Consider the following 20,053-nt stretch of genomic DNA (forward strand, 5'->3'; position numbering starts at 1 on the left):
ACCTAGGCTTATCTCTAGGTGACTACCTGGTGGAACTTTAGTGAGGTCCTTCCTGGCTTCCCACGTGGCTTGCTATTGGGTGGACAATAACAGGCCCCAACAGAGGTGCAATGCTTCTCTAAAAGAAATCAGAAGAAATCAAACCCTGGATCTGGGGGACCACCGAGACCATCAGCTTCATAGGTTTCTGAACTTCAGTGTGTGTCAGAGTCACTACATGGGTGAGGCAGGGCTTGTGTTTAAAATGCATGTTCCTTGTATGTTCCTGGGTCCTGGCCCTGGAGATTCTCATGTCATAACTCTGGGTTGGGGCCTGGAGGTCTGCACACCATCTCTGAGACATTTCTAATGCTGGTGGGTTATGGCCACACCTCCAGAAATGCCAAGCTGGTTCAGCTGTCTCATTGTACTGGTGAAGAAAATGCCACTGAAGGGAAAAGTCACTTGCCCAAGGTCACACACAGCTTTCAGTGTAGACCATCTGAGATACAGTTTCACTGTGGGATGTCTGTGATTAGGGCCCTAGGTAGAAAGTAAATTGAAAAGCAACCGCACACTCTAGTGCAGCCCCAAGTTTTAAGTATAGATGTGAAAACCAGGAAAGGGCTGGTTGGTGGCTGGTGAGGTGAGCCAGGTGAGGTACCTGCTGGAGGTCTTCCTTGGTTTTGGAGTGAATCCAGGGCAGTGTAGGACATGGGGCCAGGATGTACTGGAAAGATCAAGGGGCTGCCCTGAGCCTGCCCCTCTCTGGGAGCCAGGGAGCTGAGTTTGGGGAGGGTGCAATTAGCCATAGAAGGTGGCAACAGAGTTGAAGCAGTCTCCCTCTGACTGCCCATCTGCTCCCTGCCTCACAGACCCCAGCCCCAGCTCTCTAGTCCACCAATCAGGAACCTGATTGCATTCAACACTGCCAGGATTCCTGCAGCCCCAAGACTCTTGGAATTTTCAGTGGGGAGGGGCCACCCCTCCTGCACTCAGTCCTGTCTAAGCAACTGCTGGACTGTCCAGTCCTTGCCAGGCAGGAAACTCCTCTGCAAACAGAGCACTTCTTGCTGACCTCACCTTGCGTGTCAGTCCTAGAAACGGGGTCTGTGTGGGGCTGAGAGACAAGCTCTAGGTTTGGAGTTTGGGGCCAAAAGGTCTGAGTTGAGGCTTGCCCTCTTTGACCCAGGTTCCCATGTGGGTTGTTCGTTCATTTCCCCACGCGTCACCTTCCCACATAAAATCAGGCTGAGGGTTCTTCCCCCACCATCCCCTAGGACTGCTGCAAGGAGCACTCCTTACTTGTTCATTCCTTGAAATGTTCTGAAGGTCAGTGCCAGCTGGGCGCAGGGGTCCAGGGAGACAGAGGGAGGAGGATGTGTGCAAGGGAGTGATGGCAAACTGAAGTGCTGTACCAGAGTGAGGGACTCCTTATGACCCTTCCACATTGGTGCTCTAACAGCCCTGGAATTTGTTCTGTGTCTGAACCTCCATCCCTGGCCCTGTACAGCCTCTCTGTTCCTGCAGCCTCATTGCTACCTTGCTTTTGTCATCTTGTCTAAGTGCCTGGATCCTCCACTCCAGCTGGCCCCCTCACTGGCCCCTCCAACTCCTGCCCTGACAGAGCCTTGCTGTGTTACCTCTGGGCCTTTGCACGTGCTGTCCTTTTGGCCAACATGCCCTTTCCTCCTATTAGCCACCACCAAGTTTCTGCTCAATTGTCACCCTCCTAGTCAAGTGTCACCCCTTAGTGAGTCCTTTCCTGATTCCAGAGGCTGGGGTCTGTCATTCCTCCTTGTCAAGGTCACCTGGGGAGACTGTATACAGGGCAGCAAAGGTGCATGGCGATTAAGTTAGAATTCAGAATTCAGCTGGAGCAAGCTGCCCAGGCTGGCTGGGCCCTCTCCTCACCTGGAAAGCGGAGCCAGCGATGTGCTGCCCTGGTTGGCCCATGTGAGGGTAGAAGGAGGCCAAGAACCTGCGTGTGGCTGGTGCTCAAGATGGTGGATTTTCATCCCTCTGGTGCTTTGCTTCTGAGAGAAGATCCAAACACTGGATTTGGAAAAAGTAAGGGGGATGTGACAGTAAGGTGTGAACTCCCTGTCCCTGGATATGTGTGAAAAGAGACTACTCAAATGTCATGTGGGAGATGGGGCCCTGTCACCTGCTGGGCCACTGCTAGTCCCAGAAATCTATAATTCCTGGAGGATTGCTGAGTAGCTCAGCAGTCTTTGAAATTTGTCCCTTAGGAGAGGATGCTCAGTGAAAAGAGATTTCCCATGTTGGGAAATGAGGCATTTTCAGTCTTTCTCTTGGAATCCTGATATTCGTTAGGATTGTAACAGCTCTGAGAACTCCTGCAGGAAAGAAAGTGGTTTAACACAGCCTCATTTAGAAACTTCTTAGAATGTGAAACTCTGAAAAGTGCTGGCTTGGGGTTTGAGGGTTCTGATCTGGGAATCAGAGAGATTTCAGTTGAATTAAAACGACTGTTCTTGGTTCCATGATCTTGGCCAAGTCCTATACTGTGTCAAAGATGAGGCTTTGATCTACCTGTCTATTTTGGTACCAATACCATGCCATTTTTGTTACTATTGCTTTGTAGTAGAGTTGAAGATCTGGTATTGCGATACCCCCTGCTTCGCTCTTTCTGCTAAGGACTGCTTTAGCTATTCTGGGTTTCTTATTCTTCCAGATGAATTTCATAATTGCTTGCTCTATTTCTGTAAGGTATGTCATTGGGATTTTAATTGGAATTGCATTGAATCTGTATAGCACTTTTGGTAGTATGGCCATTTTGACAATATTAATTCTTCCTATCCAAGAACATGGGAGATCTTTCCATCTTCTAAGATTTTCTTTAATTTCTTTCTTTAGTGTTCTGTAGTTCTCATTGTAGAGGCCATTCACCTCTTTTGTGAGATTGATTCCCAAGTATTTTTTTTTTTTTTTTTGAGGCTATTGTGAATGGAGTAGTTTTCCTAACTTCTCTTTCTGAAGATTCATCACTTATGTATAAAAATGCATTGGATTTATGAGCATTGATCTTGTAACCTGCTACTTTACTGAATTCACTTATGAGTTCTAAAAGTTTTCTGGTGGAATTTCCGGGTTCCTCTAAATATATAATCATGTCATCAGTGAACAGGGATAGTTTGAGTTCTTCTTTTCCTATTCATATCCCTTTAATTTCTTTGGTTTGTCTAATTGTTCTGGCTAGTTTCAAGGACAATGTTGAATAGAAGTGGTGAAAGAGGGCATCCCTGCCTTGTTCCAGCTTTTAGGGGGAATGCTTTCAATTTTTCACCATTTAGAATGATATTGGCCATGGGCTTAGCATAGATGGCCTTTACAATGTTAAGGAATGTTCCCACTATCCCTATTTTTTCTAGTGTTTTGAGCATGAAGGGATGCTGTATTTTATCGAATGCTTTTTCTGCATCTATCGAAATAATCATGTGATACTTAACTTTAAGTCTGTTGATATGGTGAATGACATTTATTGATTTCCGGATGTTGAACCAACCTTGCACCCCTGGGATAAAACCCACTTGATCGTGGTGCACTATCTTTTTAATATATTTTTGTATGCGATTTGCTAAAATTTTATCGAGAATTTTTGCATCAATGTTCGTTAAAGATATTGGTCTGAAATTTTCTTTCCTCGATGTGTCTCTGTCTGGTTTAGGTATCAAGGTGATATTGGCTTCAATGGTACAGAATAGAGGACATGGATACAAACCCAAATAAATACAATTTTCTCATATTAGACAAAGGGGCCAAAACATATGCAATGGAGAAAACAATAGCCTCTTCAACAAATGGTGCTGGGAAAAACTGGAAATCCATATACAACAGAATGAAACTAAACCCCTATCTCTCACCCTGCACAAAACTCAATTCAAATGGATCAAAGACCTTGAAATCAGACCAGAGACCCTGCATCTTACAGAAGAAAAAAGTAGGTCCAAACTTTAACATGTCGGCTTAGGATCAGACTTCCTTAACAGGACTCCCATAACACAAGAAGTAAAAGCAAGAATCAACAACTGGGATAGATTCAAACTAAATAGCTTTTTCTCAGCAAAGAAAACCATCAGTAATGTGAAGAGAGAGCCTACAGAGTGGGAGAAAATCTTTGCCACTCATACTTCAGATAGAGCACTAATTTCCAGAATTTATAAAGAACTCAAAAAACTCTACACCAAGAATACAAATAATCCAATCAACAAATGGGCTAAGGAAATGAACAGACACTTCACGGAAGAAGATGTACAAGCAATCAACAGATTATGAAAAAATGTTCAACATCTCTAGTAATAAGAGAAATGCAAATCAAAACTACCCTAAGATTCCATCTCACCCCAATTTGAATGGTGATTATTAAGAACACAAACAACAATAGGTGTTGGAGAGGATGTGGGGAAAAAGGTATACTCATACATTGCTGGTGGGGTTGCAAATTAGTGCAGCCACTCTGGAAAGCAGTATGGAGATTCCTCAGAAAGCTTGGAATGGAACCACCATTTGACCTAGCTATCCCACTCCTTGGCCTATACCCAAAGGACTTAAAATCAGCACACTACAGAGATACAGCCACATCAATGTTCATAGCTGCTCAATTCACAATAGCCAGATTGTGGAACCAACCTAGATGTCCTTCAATTGATGAATGGATAAAGAAACTGTGGTATACATATACATTGTGTATATATATATATACACAATGGAATATTACTCTGGCATAAAGAATGATAAAATTATGGCATTGGCAGGCAAATGGATGAAATTGGAGAATATCATGCTAAGTGAGATAAGCCAATCTCAAAAAATCAAAGGATGAATGATCTCGCTGATAAGCGGATGATGACACATAATGGGGGGTGGGAGGGGTTAGTGTTAGGGTTAGGGTTAAGTTTAGGATTAGGGTCAGGGAGGGGGGCAAGAATGGAAGAAGGAAGGACTGTATAGAGGGAAAAGAGGGGTAGGAGGGGAGGGGGGAAGGGAAAAAATAACAGAATGAATCAAACAACATTACCCTATGTAAATTTATGATTACACAAATGGTATGCCTTTACTTGATGTACAAACAGAGAAACAACATATATCCCATTTTGTTTACAATAAAAAAAAAGATGAGACTTTGTTTTGTTTTCCCATCTATGAAGTAGGAGCAAGCATGGCTTCCTCACATACCTTAAGAGTATGGATTGAGGAAATCCACAGAAGGCATTTGGCCCTGATCCCAGGGATAGAGTGAGTGCTGCATGCTTCTGCTGTAGATGGGGACAGACAGAGACCCGGCAAGATTCTATGCTGTGCAAATCTGAGATGGGGCTGCACTGAAGGCACCTGTCCCTACAAGCCTCAGGTCATGGTTACATTCACAGCTGTGAGGATTAGACACACAAAGGCATCAAAGAGGGAAAGGACAGAGCTTGGAGACCGTGAGGTGCTTGCACACGTTGTTGTCACTACAGGCATGTGCTGGAGCTGCTGTTGCTTGCTTGCGAAGGTCACTCATGCACATCTTTTCCCCACTCCATCTTCAGTAACTCTGAAACCAGTCATGGTGGGAGTGTTTACACCAAGGAAGTCAGCAAACACTATAAACCAAGATCATCCCTTTCCCAGCCAGTTGTTAAATATCAGCCTACTGCTGACTGTGGTATTTCCACACATTGTATTTGACTAATTTATAAGGATTTCTATTTATGATTTCTGAAAGCACTTTTTCCTATTGTATTTCATTGTGAGTTCCTGAAATGATGTATATTTCTGAGCCAGAGCTTCCTAAGCAAACACTTCACCTGATGACAATGACTTGAATTGCAGGTTAAGGTTCCAGTGCAAGCCAGCAGTGCTGGAGTGGAGGGCATTTTCGTTGATGTGCATTTGAGTTGCTTCCTATGGCCTCTCCATTCATGTTCTACATCTCTGCAAAGAATTACCCTGTTTGACCTTTTCATTATAGCCATGACATCCATAAGAGAGATGGCGGTGAGCCTGGGACATCAGGGTCACAATTGTTGGAGATAAAGTCTCTGGTCCCTTCAGTGCTTCTCAAAGTGTCATGTGCATATGATTTACCTGAGGGATCTTGTTAGCATGCAAATCCTGATTTGGCAGGTCTTGGGTCTCAGATTCTGCATTTCTACCAAGCTCCAAGATGATGCTGATGCTACACGTCTGTGGATTATGCTTTGAGTAGTTGGTGATGGGAAAGGTGATGGAACTACTTTGTCTTCTTTTAGAAGGCTGGCATGGGCCATGCTTTGACTTTTAGTAAGAATTCAAAAGCTGTATGTGATGAATGTGCAGTTTGTCCTCTGGTATCTGTAGGGTGTTGATTCCAGGGCTCTCCTTGGATACAGAAAACCGTGATTGCTCAAGTACCTTGTAAAAATGGTGTAGTAGTTACAGCCTTCAGCACTTCCTCCTGTATACTTTAAACAATCTCTAGGTTACTTATAATACCTAATGCAGTGTAAATGTTGTGTGATAGTTGTTATACTGTATTGTTTAAGGAATAGTGAGAAGAAAACTAATCTGTACATGTTCAGTATAGACACTTTGTTTTTCCAAATATTTGTGATCTATGTTTGGTCTTCAGATGCAAAACCCCTGGATATGGAGGACTGACTGTATAAACTTGGCTCATTTGGTTCTAAATATTGTTGAGCCAATTGTTGATTTCATTTTTTATTTGGAATTAATTTTGGTGTTCCATTTGAAGTTCAAAGCCAACTTGATTTTTTCCTCAAATAGATAACCCATTTGTTGAGTTTAATGCAACTCATTAATTAATCTCGTACTTTTCACAAATTGGTGAGACCTCATTTATCAGAGTTTTCTTATACAGTCTAGGGACTGCTTCCAGACTATTCTGCATGGCAGGATGCTTGAAACTTTATCACATTTTGATGTGTAATGAAACTGGTCTTCCTTTGGTCCTCTTGTTCTTATTGTTATCACCTAATCATGCAGATGAACTTTAATATCAATTTGTTAATAATAAAAATTATTGTGGCTTTGATTAAAGTATACTGAATCTACACATTAATTTGAAAAGGTCTAACATTTTTTACTATAGTCTTCCTCCTTCAAGAATACAGTCATATGGAAGTTGAGTTGAGCCTAGTGGGAGCAGGTCTTCTGGAGGAGGACAGGGTGGAGCTGGTGAACTCAGTGAAAATTGAGCATGCCTAGGTGAACTCAGTGAAAATTAGAATGGCACCACTATCTCTGAGTTGTCCTGCATGGGCCAGGGCCTGCACCAAATGCTCATCTCATTTAATGAGTAATCTCGTCTCATTTTATTCTCACACAACTCTACAAGGTATTTCCAACCCTGTTTCCAGATGAGGAAACTGCAGCTCAGAGGGATCAAATGATTTGCCCAAGGTCACACAGCTCTTAAATAGCAACATGGGGGTTTGGACCCAGATCTTTCTGGCTTGAAAGCATGTGCTTTGAATGCCCCTGCCTCTCCCAGTCTCCTGTCTCATCACCACAGAGGTGTATGTCTCACATTACGTCTTCATCCCATGTTCCAGCTAGTTGGAGCTGCTTATTTATGGGTCATCCTCATTTGGATGTGGGAAAAGAGAACATGAGAAACCTGGGCCAACTCTCAGAGGTTCTGCTTAGAAGTGACACTTGTCACCTCCATTCACTTTCACTTGAGAGAAAAAGAAAAAAAAATCACATGGTGAAGCCTGACATCAGAGAGATGTGGAAGTACAATTTATCCCTAGGAGAAAGAGCAGAAGTTATGAAAAATAATAGATTCTATCACCTATCTCCTCTCTGCGGGTAATTAATATTTGCCTTCTTCTCACATATATACAATGTATTTATCCTTCCACAGGGGAGACACCCCACAGTCCTGTACAGTCATGATACCAGGCTCAAAGTCCTAGATCTTATGATCCTCTATACCGAATCATGATGTGACTCCTCTTCCTCCAGAGACTTGCAAACTAACAAAACCAAACAAAATAAAATTACAAATCCACTCCCCCCCCCAATACATACTCAATATTCAGTGATAGATTGGGAATAGGATACCTGTTAACAGACATTACCATTCAGAAAGGGGAAGACTGGGAGCTAGAATAGTTATGGTTCCATAAAAATGCTGAACTTACTGGGCACATGTTGCAAAAGACCCTACAACTGTTAAGTCTCAAATAGTCATGTCTCTTGTAATCATGCTCATGGCTCATTTGGCTTTTCTGAAGTGTTGGTCATCCTCATGTCTGTCTGGATCAGCTCTGTGCCATGGCTGCTCATAGTGATCTCCTAGCCAGCTGTCTCTGCTTCTGTGAGAGAGCCTCATGATTAGTTTTCTTTATTTGTACCATTCTTTTCCAATGGAAAGGTCGTACAGGGCACCATCTTGATTGGTCCTTGCTACAAGGTTGAGTTTATATTCCTTTAATAGTTTCCTGTAGGTATAACTTACATACTGTATGATTCTGCCATTGTGAAGTGAGTAATTCTATGAGTCTAGTGAATTTAGTAATTTCTTGAGTCACTATAATTTTAGAGCATTTCCATCAGCTCATTTGTGGTCAATCCTTATACTCATCTCTAGTCCTAGTCAATTGCTAATCTTCCTAGCTCTATCAATTAGATATTTTCTAGACATTTCATGTAAATCACATCATTTAACATGTAGTCCTTTGCATCTGGTTCTTTCACTTAGTTTTTGAGATTCGTACATGTTGTAGCATGTGTCTGTAGTTTATTCCCTTGAATTGGTAAATAATGTGCCATTGTATAGATACACTATATTTATCTGTTCAACAGTTGATAGATAGATAGGTTGTTCCAAGTTTGAGGCCATAATGAATAAGGATGCTACAAACATTGAGCTTATGTATTTGTGTGAATATGTTTTCATTTCTCTTGGGAAGATCCCTAAGAATGTGATTTATGGTTCTTATAATGAGTTTATATTTAACTTTGTAAAGAAGTTTTCTGGTTTTCCATTCTGATTAACAGTGGATGAGGGTTCCTATCTACCTACACCAGAGGCTCACTTTTAATCAGCCCTTGTGACTCAAACTTCTCAGTTTTATTGTTTATGAGAATAGATTGACTTTTCCAACTCTCCAAGTCCCTGAATTTTTGGACTCTTCCTGTTTGGTTTTATTTTATTGTTTTCATTCCTACTAAAATTATCCATTTCTTTTTTTTGAGCTCATTTCTTTCTTTAGGACCTTGTCAACCATAGCTAATAACAACTAAGGCACACAATTAACATTCTGACTTTCAGTCCCTTCTCTTAAACCCATATGCTCATTCAGTCTGTCATCTGCCTTCCAAGTTAACTCAAGCAACTGTTTGCCCAATGCCTCACCACTGCAAACATAGATCACCTCCTTTTAGTAACAGTCTCCTTGACATCTAAAGGTAGTAGGTTCTTATTATACTACCAGACTACCTTCAATAGCAATTTCTGTATTATCAGGATAAAAAAATTATGCTCCAGTTATGAATGTCCAGAAATCTGAGAGGTTTATAAAAACAAGTCCTTCCCAATCCATGCTACATGTGTTAATCAGTTTTCTGTTACTATAACAAATGCCTGAAATAATCAACTTGTAAAGAGTAAGGGTTGATTTGGGCTCACAGTTCTGGAGATTCCAGTCTGTGTTCCATTGGCCCCATTACTTCTGGCCTGTGGTGCAGCAGCACATAATGGTGGGAGCTCATGCAGAACAAAACTGCTCATCCCATCACCAGCAAGCAAAGAGAAAGAGTAGGTGGCCAGGGTCTCACAGTCTCCTTCAGGGGCACTCCGAGGACCCAAAGCCCTCCCACAGGAATCCACATTTAATGGCTCTACCATCTCCCAACCGTGCCACCCTGGGGACCGAGCCTTTAACACATGGACCTTTGGGGGGACCTCAGATCAGAGCGGCACATCCATCCTGCCTGGGCTCACATCATCTGTGCTGAAGATCCCAGGGTGCTGGGCTTACCCTGTGCAGAACATTGCTTGTCTTCTGGGAGAGGGAAAAGAGGACATGGTGAATCATGCGCTAACTCCTAAGGCTTCCTCTCACGCTGGATTAGTCACCCTAGGTTATGTGGCCAATCCTGACATCAATGGGGTAGGGAAATATAATCTGCCCCCAGGGAAGGGCAGCAGATACTGTGAACAATAGTATAAGTGATGACATTATGCTTTTTCTTTTATAACCTGGGGACTGAAAAAGAGAGAAAAAGCTGTATTTATGTGGCAGCTTTGCCCGCAGTTGCCTGGAGTTAGGGTAAGACGCGGGCCTTATAGAACAAGGACTGCGATTCCCATGGTGGTCGGCCCCTGGCCCCATGGCTTTCATGGGCAGAATGGCTGCCATTCCTCTTTCTCCGCCAGCCCTGTCACTGAGCTCAGGGAGAATTTCAGCTAGAGGAACTGTCTTTCCCAGAGTTGTTGCCTCAACATCCAGCACCTTCTGGGGCCTTCGTAAATCCATTTTCTTGACTTCCAGTTTTAGTTGAACCACTTTTGTTTTTCCTTCTTAGCTGTCTTCTGGGGAGACATTGCTTTGGATGAAGATGATCTGAAATTATTTCACATTGACAAGGCCCCAGACTGGACCAAGCCATCAGTGGAGGAATCGGGACATAGCACAGGTGAGTACTGATTCCCATTCTCCCGCCCCAGCTGGCAGGGATGGCGGGGCTCCAGCAGAGGGGTTGAGGGTCACAAGTGTGTGGTATTTGACCTGTCGGTCTAGGGCCCACCTGCCTGTGGAAAGCTGAGGACAGGTTTCCCTTCCTTCTCTAGGGAAGAAGTACAGCGGGACCTCCAAGACATCCTTCTCAGATGTCTCCACTTGCCTTTTTCTCAGAAGGTTTAGGCTGGAGCCCAGTGTCGGTTCTTAGGACTCTGACCTGAGCTCCTGCTTGTCCCAGACTGGAGAGAATAGCCAAACAGGCTGGTTTTAGGGCAAGTCTGTTGAAAATGTTAAGAATGACCACTCCGGGAGAGGTGTTTGCCCATGGGTATTGTGTGCTTGTTTGACTGGCAAGCCAGGTGACAGACACCTAGGGCCGGGTTACCACCCAACCTTCAGACTCTGATTACTCTTCTCCCTCCTTGCTGCCCACTTAAGATGAATAGTACTGAGTCTGGTCTCCTGGTTCCTCTCACCTCCCCCTGCCCACTGGGTCAATGCTCTTGGCTTTGTGGCATCTTAGAAGCAGTCCCGGGAGTTGAGTGTGGGAACTGGTGTTTGAAGTGGCAGATGATAACTTGTTATTTGGTGACTGAGGGTCACGGGTGCCTACTATCTGTGACCCTTCTTTCTACCCTGCCTTCCTTTCTTTTGGAGCTTTTTGAGCACCTGCATGGGCCAGCTGCAGTGCCGTGGAGGGAAGGTGGAGACGATGCAGTGGCTGCCTTCCAGGAGGCTGGGTGTTGATCTGGTCCAGCTCTTTGTAAAATGGGGATGAAGCCAACCTCAGCCCAGAGAGGTTTGGGGGAATGACTCCAGAGGTAACAGGGCGGCCCAGCGCCTGGCACATAAGTCCTTAAGAAAGGGCAGGCACTTACTAAAACTCCCAGGGCAGTGTGCAGGAACCAAGGGCCATGGGGAGGGAGAAGAGTTAGCAGAGCCTGGCATTGTGTCCTGAGGATAAGCAGGAGTCCCTACTGGGAGAAAGGACATTTCAGGTGGAGGGGAAGCCAGGCGCAAAGGCAAGGAGGGTGAGAGGTACTCTTTACTGGGGGAACAGGGGCAAGGAGTAGGTCACTGGAGAGTGGCCCTTTGGGGTGGGCTGCATGGGAGATGATAGGACTGTGAGGAGATTCTCTGCCGAGTCAATGAACTTGGGCTTTACCTGTGGGCTGCAGGGCTCCTGCCCTTCCTGAATAGGCAGTAGGACGCAGTGCCTTGGTAGAATTCCCTCCCCCACTGCTCTCCTGAGCTGGGTTCCAGGCTGGGACCTGAGCAGCCTTGCCATGCTGACTGCCAGTGGTGATGGGGACAGGGTATATCAAGCAACCCCTTCCCCAGCTGCTGGTGGCCTTGGTGACATTCAGGAACATCCCTGAAGCCTGCAGGGATGAGGGTGGGAATGTGCCCAGATTGGGACAGCGGGGAAGGGGGCGACTTCCATGGTTCATGAGGAACACGAGCAGCTAGAGGGACCAAAGCTCCACAAAGGACTTGGTGGATGAGGGGTCAGGGTTGACAGGAGGTCGGGGGGGGGACCATTTCCAGGGGCTGGGGAGATGGAGGAGGCAGTAGGCACACAGACCTTCTTTGTGGAGTCCAGTTCTATGACCAGTGTTGTTAGAATTTCTGAGCCCTCTTCTTTATGATTTGAAGTCTTAGAATTTGAAATGAAGTTTTAAATTATTTTTCTTATCAGTACATCCACAGCCTTAACTGAGCTCCAACAAAAAGAAGAGTCCCTTCATAATTCTACCATGCCATCGAATCAGTCTTCTCTTGCTTTTCCCAGATGCCTAGAGAAATCGACCTCACTAGAGTCTGTGTGGTTAAAGGGTTTTCTTGAACTTTTTGTGTTTCTGTGTTACTTAAAATTAATGAACTTCACATATCTCGAATGTACAGTGTAATGAACTTTTACATAAGTAAATGCCCCTGTAACTACTTTCTCAGGCCAAGATATGGAACATTCCAGGCCCCAGAGGTTCTCTTTCCCCCAGTCATCTCTTGTCCCAAAGTTGCCTCTAGTCTAACCTTCATCACCAGATCCATTTTACCTGCTTAAGTAGGACCTGACAGTGTGTTTCTGTCTTCTTTTACTCAGCTTTACGACTATGAAAGCCACCCATGTTGCTGTGTGGAACTCTATTGTGTGAATGGACTGTGGCTTATTCATTATGTGACAGACATTCGGGCAGTTTATAATCTTTGGCTATGATAAATAAAGCTGCTGTTGACATTCTTACACTTTCTTTGGTAGACACAGAACCATTCATTGCTGCTGGGCACAACCAGGAGCAATGGCAGGGTCCTGGGGTATACTTGTTTAGCATTAGAGGAGACTCTCAAACTATTTTCCAAAGTAGTTGTACCAATTTACACTCCACACCAGTATATATTCACTTAGAAAGCAGGGCCTATGAAAGCCTTTGGTCTTGGGCTTCCCAGCTTGAGCCTCCTCTTGCCCTCCGGGGCTGAACAGCAATCAGGTGATGTCCATTCATCAAGTGCAAATGCTCAGGCTACCCCTAGCTGCTCTCTGGCTGCTCTCTTAGGGCACCTGCCATGGCACAGATTAGGGGCTCAGGGTTGGTAAATATGAGTGAGAGGCACCAGAGAGACTGGGCAGTGGCCAGCCACCATGCAGCTGTATTCCCAGCCACTGGAGAGACCCTGTTAGGGAAGGTCTCCTGAGGAGGTTGTGGCAAAGGGAAACCTAACGCTTCACCTCTTGCAGCACTTCCTGTGACTGAAAGTGGAATATGGAGATGGATGTTTCTGTCCTTTTCCTCCTTGAACTGATAGAGGGCAGAGGCTGCATCACATTCAGCTTTGGACTCCAGAGAGGTTAGGCCAGCACTTTTAACTTAGAAGGCACTGGCCAGAATTGGTGGAGAAGAGAAGACAGAGGTGGACAGACAGTGCAGACCCTGGAGCCTTCTCTCAGAGCATGAGAGGAGACCAAGAGCTCCAAGTATCTGGGAAGGATGCTTAGAACAAATGGTCATAGTCAAAGCCTTAGGGTTATGCTGCCTGGGCTGAATTCCCCAGCTGGGTCTCAGTTTCTTCATCTACCAAGTGGGAATAGTAATAATCCCTACCTCAGAGTGATGTCATGAGGACAAAAGAAAAGAATTTGTGTAAAGTGCCTGGCACATAATAAATGCTCAATAAATAGCAACTGATCTCAATAAATATCAACTCTTGTCTTCTCATTATTATTAAAATTTCCAGAAAGAAGATGGACCTTAGAGGGTTTAGGAAGAAAGTGGAAAGTGGGGATTTACCACCTGTGCAGGGAATTTGGGGGCATGGGCACACAACTTTAAAACATAGACCTGGTGTTTCCTCCTTCCCAAGCTTGTTATGTATTTTTTTCTTTTCAGTGTGTTTTTAGGGCAAGGTAATTTTTATCCTGATTGCTTTGCCCTGAGGGCCAATAGAACTTTGCATCTATCTAGAATAGTTATTTTATTTTCAGAGTGGGAATATGTTTTAATGTTTTGGATGATTAAACTAACATCACTTATTGTAAAAAAAAAAAAAAAAAGTTCAATAGCTCATAATTGTGTAAAGTGGAAAGGGAAAATCCCCTGTTATCCCTACTCCAGGGATCCCTATCATTATTTGCTGCATTCCTTCCACTATTAATGTGCTTGGGCCATGTGAGCCAGTACATACAAGTATGTGTGCATGCATCCACACACGTGTGTATATATTTTAAATAGAAAAGAGTTACCTATTTTTGAAACATAAGAAGTTTTACTGGACATGCTCAGTGTAGTCTGTGTTTTGCTTGACACCACATCATGGATATTTTTTCCTGCAATACTTTGTGGTCTCTCTTATTATCCTAATGACAGTAGTTTTCCAATATGCAATTCTGTCCAACTTCATCTCACTAAGCCCTTATACATGGATGGGAGGTTGTTTCTCCTTTTTATTAAGTGGTTTTCCCCCCTAATAGAAATAATGTTACTGTTCGTGCACAGATCTTTAAATGTTTGCTTGATTTAAAAAAAAAAAAAAAAAAAACCAGGGCTGGGGCTGTGTAGCTTAGTGGCAGAGTGCTTGCCTAGCATGTGTTGAGGCACTGGATTTGATCCTTAGCACCACATAAATATAAACAAATAAAGGCATTCTGTCCATTGACAACTACAAAAAAATAATTAAAAAAAAGATTTCTTAAGAAGGAGCCACACCTTTACCCCCTCTTCTTACATCCAAATGTGTGAAAGATGTCGTCCTAGACAGAGGGTACTGCATTTCCAAGCTTTGGTCGAAGGGCCTGTTTCCTTTGTTTGGAGGCTGGGGAAGGGAGCTCAGGGAAGAGGACTGAAGTTCCTGCACAGGGGTGTAGGGGAAGGGCCCAGAAACCTTCCGGGCAGCCCAGAGGCCTCCTTTCTGGTGTATGCTATGGGCTGAGTTACTTTCCTGGCTGCAGAATGAAATAGTGTCATTGGCCCTAGATGTGGCCTCATTTCCTTGAGGTGCCAACATTCCAAGTTCACTCAGTGGCAGAGTCAGGACTAGAGCTGGGTTTCCCAAATCCCAGGTTGTACCAACCACGTGGCCAATTGGAAGGAACAGAGAACAACCTGGAAAGTAGGCTGGAATATGGGTGAGCAAAGACCTTGTGCCTAGCCTGGTTTAAGAGCCCACTCAGGGCCTGCACTGGGCACAGAGGAAGCCTCTGAGGGCTTTGGGGCCCCCAGCCTAGGGCACCGTTCTATTCACTTAGCGGCAACTGTTCGAGTCCATGTCAGTGCCTGGAATCTCTTTCCCTGGCCCTGTTGTTAACATCTTCCTGTTAACATTGCAACAATTGTGGATGGAATAGTGTCCGCCCCTCAAAACTCTCGCCTAGAACCTCAAAATGTGACCTTCTTTGGAAATAGGGTTTTTGTAGATCTAATTGGATCTTTAGATGAAATCATCCTGGATTCAGGCCCACTCTAAATCTGTGACTGGAGTCCTTATAAATCCAGAGGGGCACAGAGAAAAGGTCACATGAAGATGGAGGCAGAGATAGGAGGATGCAGCTGCAAGCCAAGAACATCAAGTATTGTCAGTAGCCTCCACACCGAGGAAGAGGCAAAGGATTCTTCCCTGGAGCATAAAGGGGGAGCCCAGCCCTGGCAGCCCCTTGATTTCAGACTTGCAACGTCTAGAGTTGAGAGCAAATCTGTTGTTACCACCCAGTTTATGGGGACTTGTAGGACAGTCCTGGGGATCTAATGCAATGCTACCCTCGGAGCCCTTCAGTAGCCCCCCATCGCCTATCAGAAACATTCCTTAGTCTGCCTCCCAAGGTCCCCATCCACTCAGTCCACATTCCAGGCTCCCTTCCCTCAGCTGGCCCTCCAGCCAAATGCAATGACATCGTGTCTGCACACGCCCTGAGTTCCTTCCTTCCAGCCTTCTGTTCCAGCTGCTCCCTCTGCTCAAAGTCCCCATTCTACAGACCAAGAAACGAAGGCCCACAGAGAGCCAAGGGCTCATCTATGGCCCTGCAGCTGAACGTATCTGTGACACCTCTTCACTCAGCACCAGCTGCCAGCTATGGGAAAGTGCAGAGAGCTCTGTCTTCCCACATTTGGGGAAGGGCCCATTTCCCTGCTGTGGGAGCTGCCAGAGGATGTGGCAGCAGCATTTTGGATGTGTGTGGGGCAGGGAGAGCATATCCTCTGGGCAGAGAAAGTCCTTCTCTATGCATTTTATTTGCAGTGAGAAGAATGGGAGCTCTGGGCAGGCATGGGCCAAGCTGCTCTGTGAATGGGGCCCTTGAATTAACATTGCAGAGTTTCCTAAAGCTGCTAATCGGATTAGCTGTGTAGTGAAGGAAGTACTTAGCGGGAGGCACACACACACTCTCTGACTCTCTTGCATCCTCTTCAGTGTGATGGTGGCAGAACCTGTCGCCCCATTTCTGAATTCTTAGACACTTCTCTTAACCACACAAGATGTGCAGAAGCCTGTGTGGTTACTGCTTTGGACTTTTTGCTTATTTATTTCTTCCCTAAAGAGCCAAGGAAGCTATCTTTGCAGATGTACCTAGAGAGGAAGTCTTGTCTTGCAATTGTCTCTGTCTGGATAATGGATCTGATTTCTTGATCTCTGTAATGAGGACTCTGAAAGGGGAAGCGGTTTTAATTACTTATTGGCTCTGATGGAAGCTGACATTTCTCGCCTCACTTATTCTGAGCCACTGGGCCACATCCATCTCTGTTTCAGAAGCCAACCTTGTTCTAAATCCTTGCTTCCCAAACTCTTGCCATCTGTGTAGAGCATCTGCATAACCCCAACAGTTTGGCATCTGGTTCAAAATAATAAATGAGTAGGAGAGAGTCCAGGATGTCACTTTGGATATAGCCTGTGTCCCCTCTCTGGGCATCATCTCTGAAGTCAGAGGTTTCTTCACCCACCGCATCATTGTCTACTAACAGAGAATCCTCTTCCTACTCTGGCCAGGACTTGGAGTGGCACAGGGTGCCCCCACTTAGTCTCAGTGTTCCCATCTGAATAGAGGGGCTGATGAAATCATATCCTCGTTTCTTTCAAGGCAGCTCTGAATTCGAGCTCTGCATTTCAGGCTACTGAGAAGGGGGAACCGAGGCTAGTAGACATCACTGGGCTCACTTTTGGCATCAAAGGTTACTACATACCCAGACATCCTGAATCAGAAAACTCTGGTTCAGAGTTCCTGGGCTCTGCTTTCTAAGAATGAAAGGTCTGAAAAGAGACCCATTTGTCTCAAGGCTCTTGAGAACTTGTGTGCAGGGTTGTTTTAAGCAGCCTTGTTCTCAGCCTCTAGTCCCATGGACACATTCCCCAGGCTTGGTAGACATGGCTTCAGAATTTCACTCATTTTCTTTGTTGGGGCAGGAAAACTAACTAACAAGTGTGTGGGTGAGTGGCAGCAGGTGGCTGCCTGCGATATTCTGTGGAAGGAGCCGTGTCCTGAGTGCATGAATGAATGCCAGGTGGACTTCTTGCTGGGGCAGTTCATTGGATTCAGGTCTTCTTTCCCATCATGCATTGCTGAGTACCACCTCTGAGGAACCTGATGGCCTCTACTGCTGGGGCCTCTGGTTTTAGAGAGACAAGGGTCTGTCATGGGGCTCTTCCTCATCCCAATTCTACCCCATGTCTCCCCAAGAGCTGGGTGAGGCAGGGACCTAGAGAATAACGTCTTGGTGACTTCTTTTCTTCTAACATGTTGCACTTGATATTTTGAGGTTCTTGCATTTCTTTGAGAGTCCAATGAATATTATGAGCATTTTTCTGAGAAAAACACACACCCTCTCACTCACAATTTTGCTCACAATTTCAAGAGTTTTAAATTACCTTGTGGATCTCAAGTTATGAAATTCTGGTCGTTGGCTTCCCTTTTCTGTGTGCTTCCACACATGTCGATGTGCACAACTGGAAGCGTGGAGGGCTGCAGTGTGGAAGATCACGGGTCCTGGAGTCAGGTAGGCCTTGGTTTGTATCTCTGGCTCTGTACTAATCAGCTGAAGGACTTAGGCTAATGACTTCCTTATTCTTAATATGGGATACCTGCCTTACTGGGGGATGAAATGAATGTGGTAGGTGAAGCATTTTTCCAGGGTCTAACACCAAAAGCCACAATACCCATGGTGTTGTCCCTTTGCTGGCTCCCTTGTCTTCTTTTCTCCCTAGTCCACTTCTGTGTCTCAGACCCTGTGGTCCCCAAGTGTGTAGATCTCTTGGAGCCCCTCATTGTAGTACCCTGCCAGGACCTTGGAGGAGTGCTGGAGCTGGGTTTGCAACAACACACTCTGGTCAGTCCTTGGATTTGATCCCACCCAGCATATGTGAAATCTCTGTCAATCCCCCAGTAAGAACTTCCTTCGTCATTCTGAGTCAAACTCTAGGGTCACAAAGTCTGAAAATCAGTTAGGTGCTGGTTCCTCTTCAATAGAAACAATGAAAAGAATAACAACAGCTACCATTTGTATATTGATTAGGGATTAAATTCCTTACACACACGGTCTCATTTAACCTTCACCCTTCACCCAGTAGCTCTGCATGGTAGGTACTGTTAGTACCTATAGATGTGAGACCCAGTGTTCAGAGGGTCAAAGAACCTGTTTGTGATCACACAAGTAATTGTTGGCAAAGTGAAGATTAGGACTTTTATCTCTCCATGTCTCCATACTCCATTGCCTCTAGAAGTGGCCCCTGGCATCACCACCATGGGTCCTGCTGAGCTGATGGACACTTGGTTTCTTCATCACCACCCAAGAGGTGATGTAAAAGACAAGCATGAGTTCCACAGGTGAATGGGAGCTGCCCCACATCCCACTTTTGATTACCCCACTTGCATGAGATGGTTGCCTTTCTCCTTCAGACAGACTGTCAATAGCAGTGACTCATCTTTGCTTGGTCTTGGGCCTCCTTCTTGAGTTCCTCCATCACACTGGGCACATAAACGATGCCAAACATTTGAGAACTGTGAATCCCATGTACTATTTGGAATTGCCTTAGTCAGCTTTTTCACTGCTATGACCAAAACACCTGACAAGAACAATTTTAAGGAGGAAAAGTTTATTTTGGGGCTCACAGTTCCAGAAGTCTCAGTCCATAGACAGCGGGCTCCATTCCTTGAGGCTCGAGGTGAGGCAGAACATCATGGCAGAGGAGTGTGGTGGAAGAAAGTGGCTCAGGACATCACACCAGGAAGCAGTGAGAGAGAGAGAGAGAGAGAGAGAGAGAGAGAGAGAGAGAGAGAGAGAGAGAGAATGAGAGAGAGCTCTGCTCACCATGACAACATATAAACCCCAAAGGCTCTCATAACCTGGTCATTTCACCTCTAAACCTTCTTGCATTGTGTCACACATGAGCTGTTGGGGGAGGCCTCATATCTAAACCATATCAAACCCAAGGATCTGGCCAGGGGCTCAGGACTGTGGTGGGTTCTTCTCTCCCACTTGCCTCAGAGGTTGTCAGGTTTGGGATCATTTACTTGGAGGTGCAATCCTCAGAACCTTGGCTTCGAGTGGGTGCCAGCAACAGAAATGACTCTCAGGCTCAGGGTTGTTGCCCTGGGGCTGAGCAGGCCCACATCGCTTGCCCCAAAAGGGCATCCTTTAGCTATATGACAAATAGCTTCTCTTACGGGGTCCTTTGTACAGACTCCCAGGTGGAAACATGGTTCTTAGCACTTCTCTAAGTCAGGGAGAATGTACTGGAGTTCCTGCTCACTCCTCCCAGCCCCTTCCACCTCCTGACATACAAGTCATCCAGGTGACCACCCACAGTTATCCTGCTCCGGCCATGAGACTTCTCCTGGGCTCCTACAGTGTAGACCTTGATTATCTTCCTGTGCTGGGTTTCTAGTCTATCCTTTACGC

General features: G+C 45.2%; 1 protein-coding gene across 1 annotated transcript in view; it reads left to right on the plus strand.

Moving 5' to 3' along the window:
- Positions 1-20,053, plus strand: part of TLL2 (tolloid like 2) — a 123,537-nt gene that overhangs the window by 17,929 nt on the left and 85,555 nt on the right. The window contains 1 exon segment of the mRNA XM_079137998.1: positions 10,522-10,632. Coding sequence (XP_078994124.1) covers positions 10,522-10,632 — 111 coding nt within the window.

This window comes from Sciurus vulgaris, assembly GCF_902686455.1.
Source record: "Sciurus vulgaris genome assembly, chromosome: 4".
Lineage (NCBI taxonomy): Eukaryota > Metazoa > Chordata > Mammalia > Rodentia > Sciuridae > Sciurus > Sciurus vulgaris.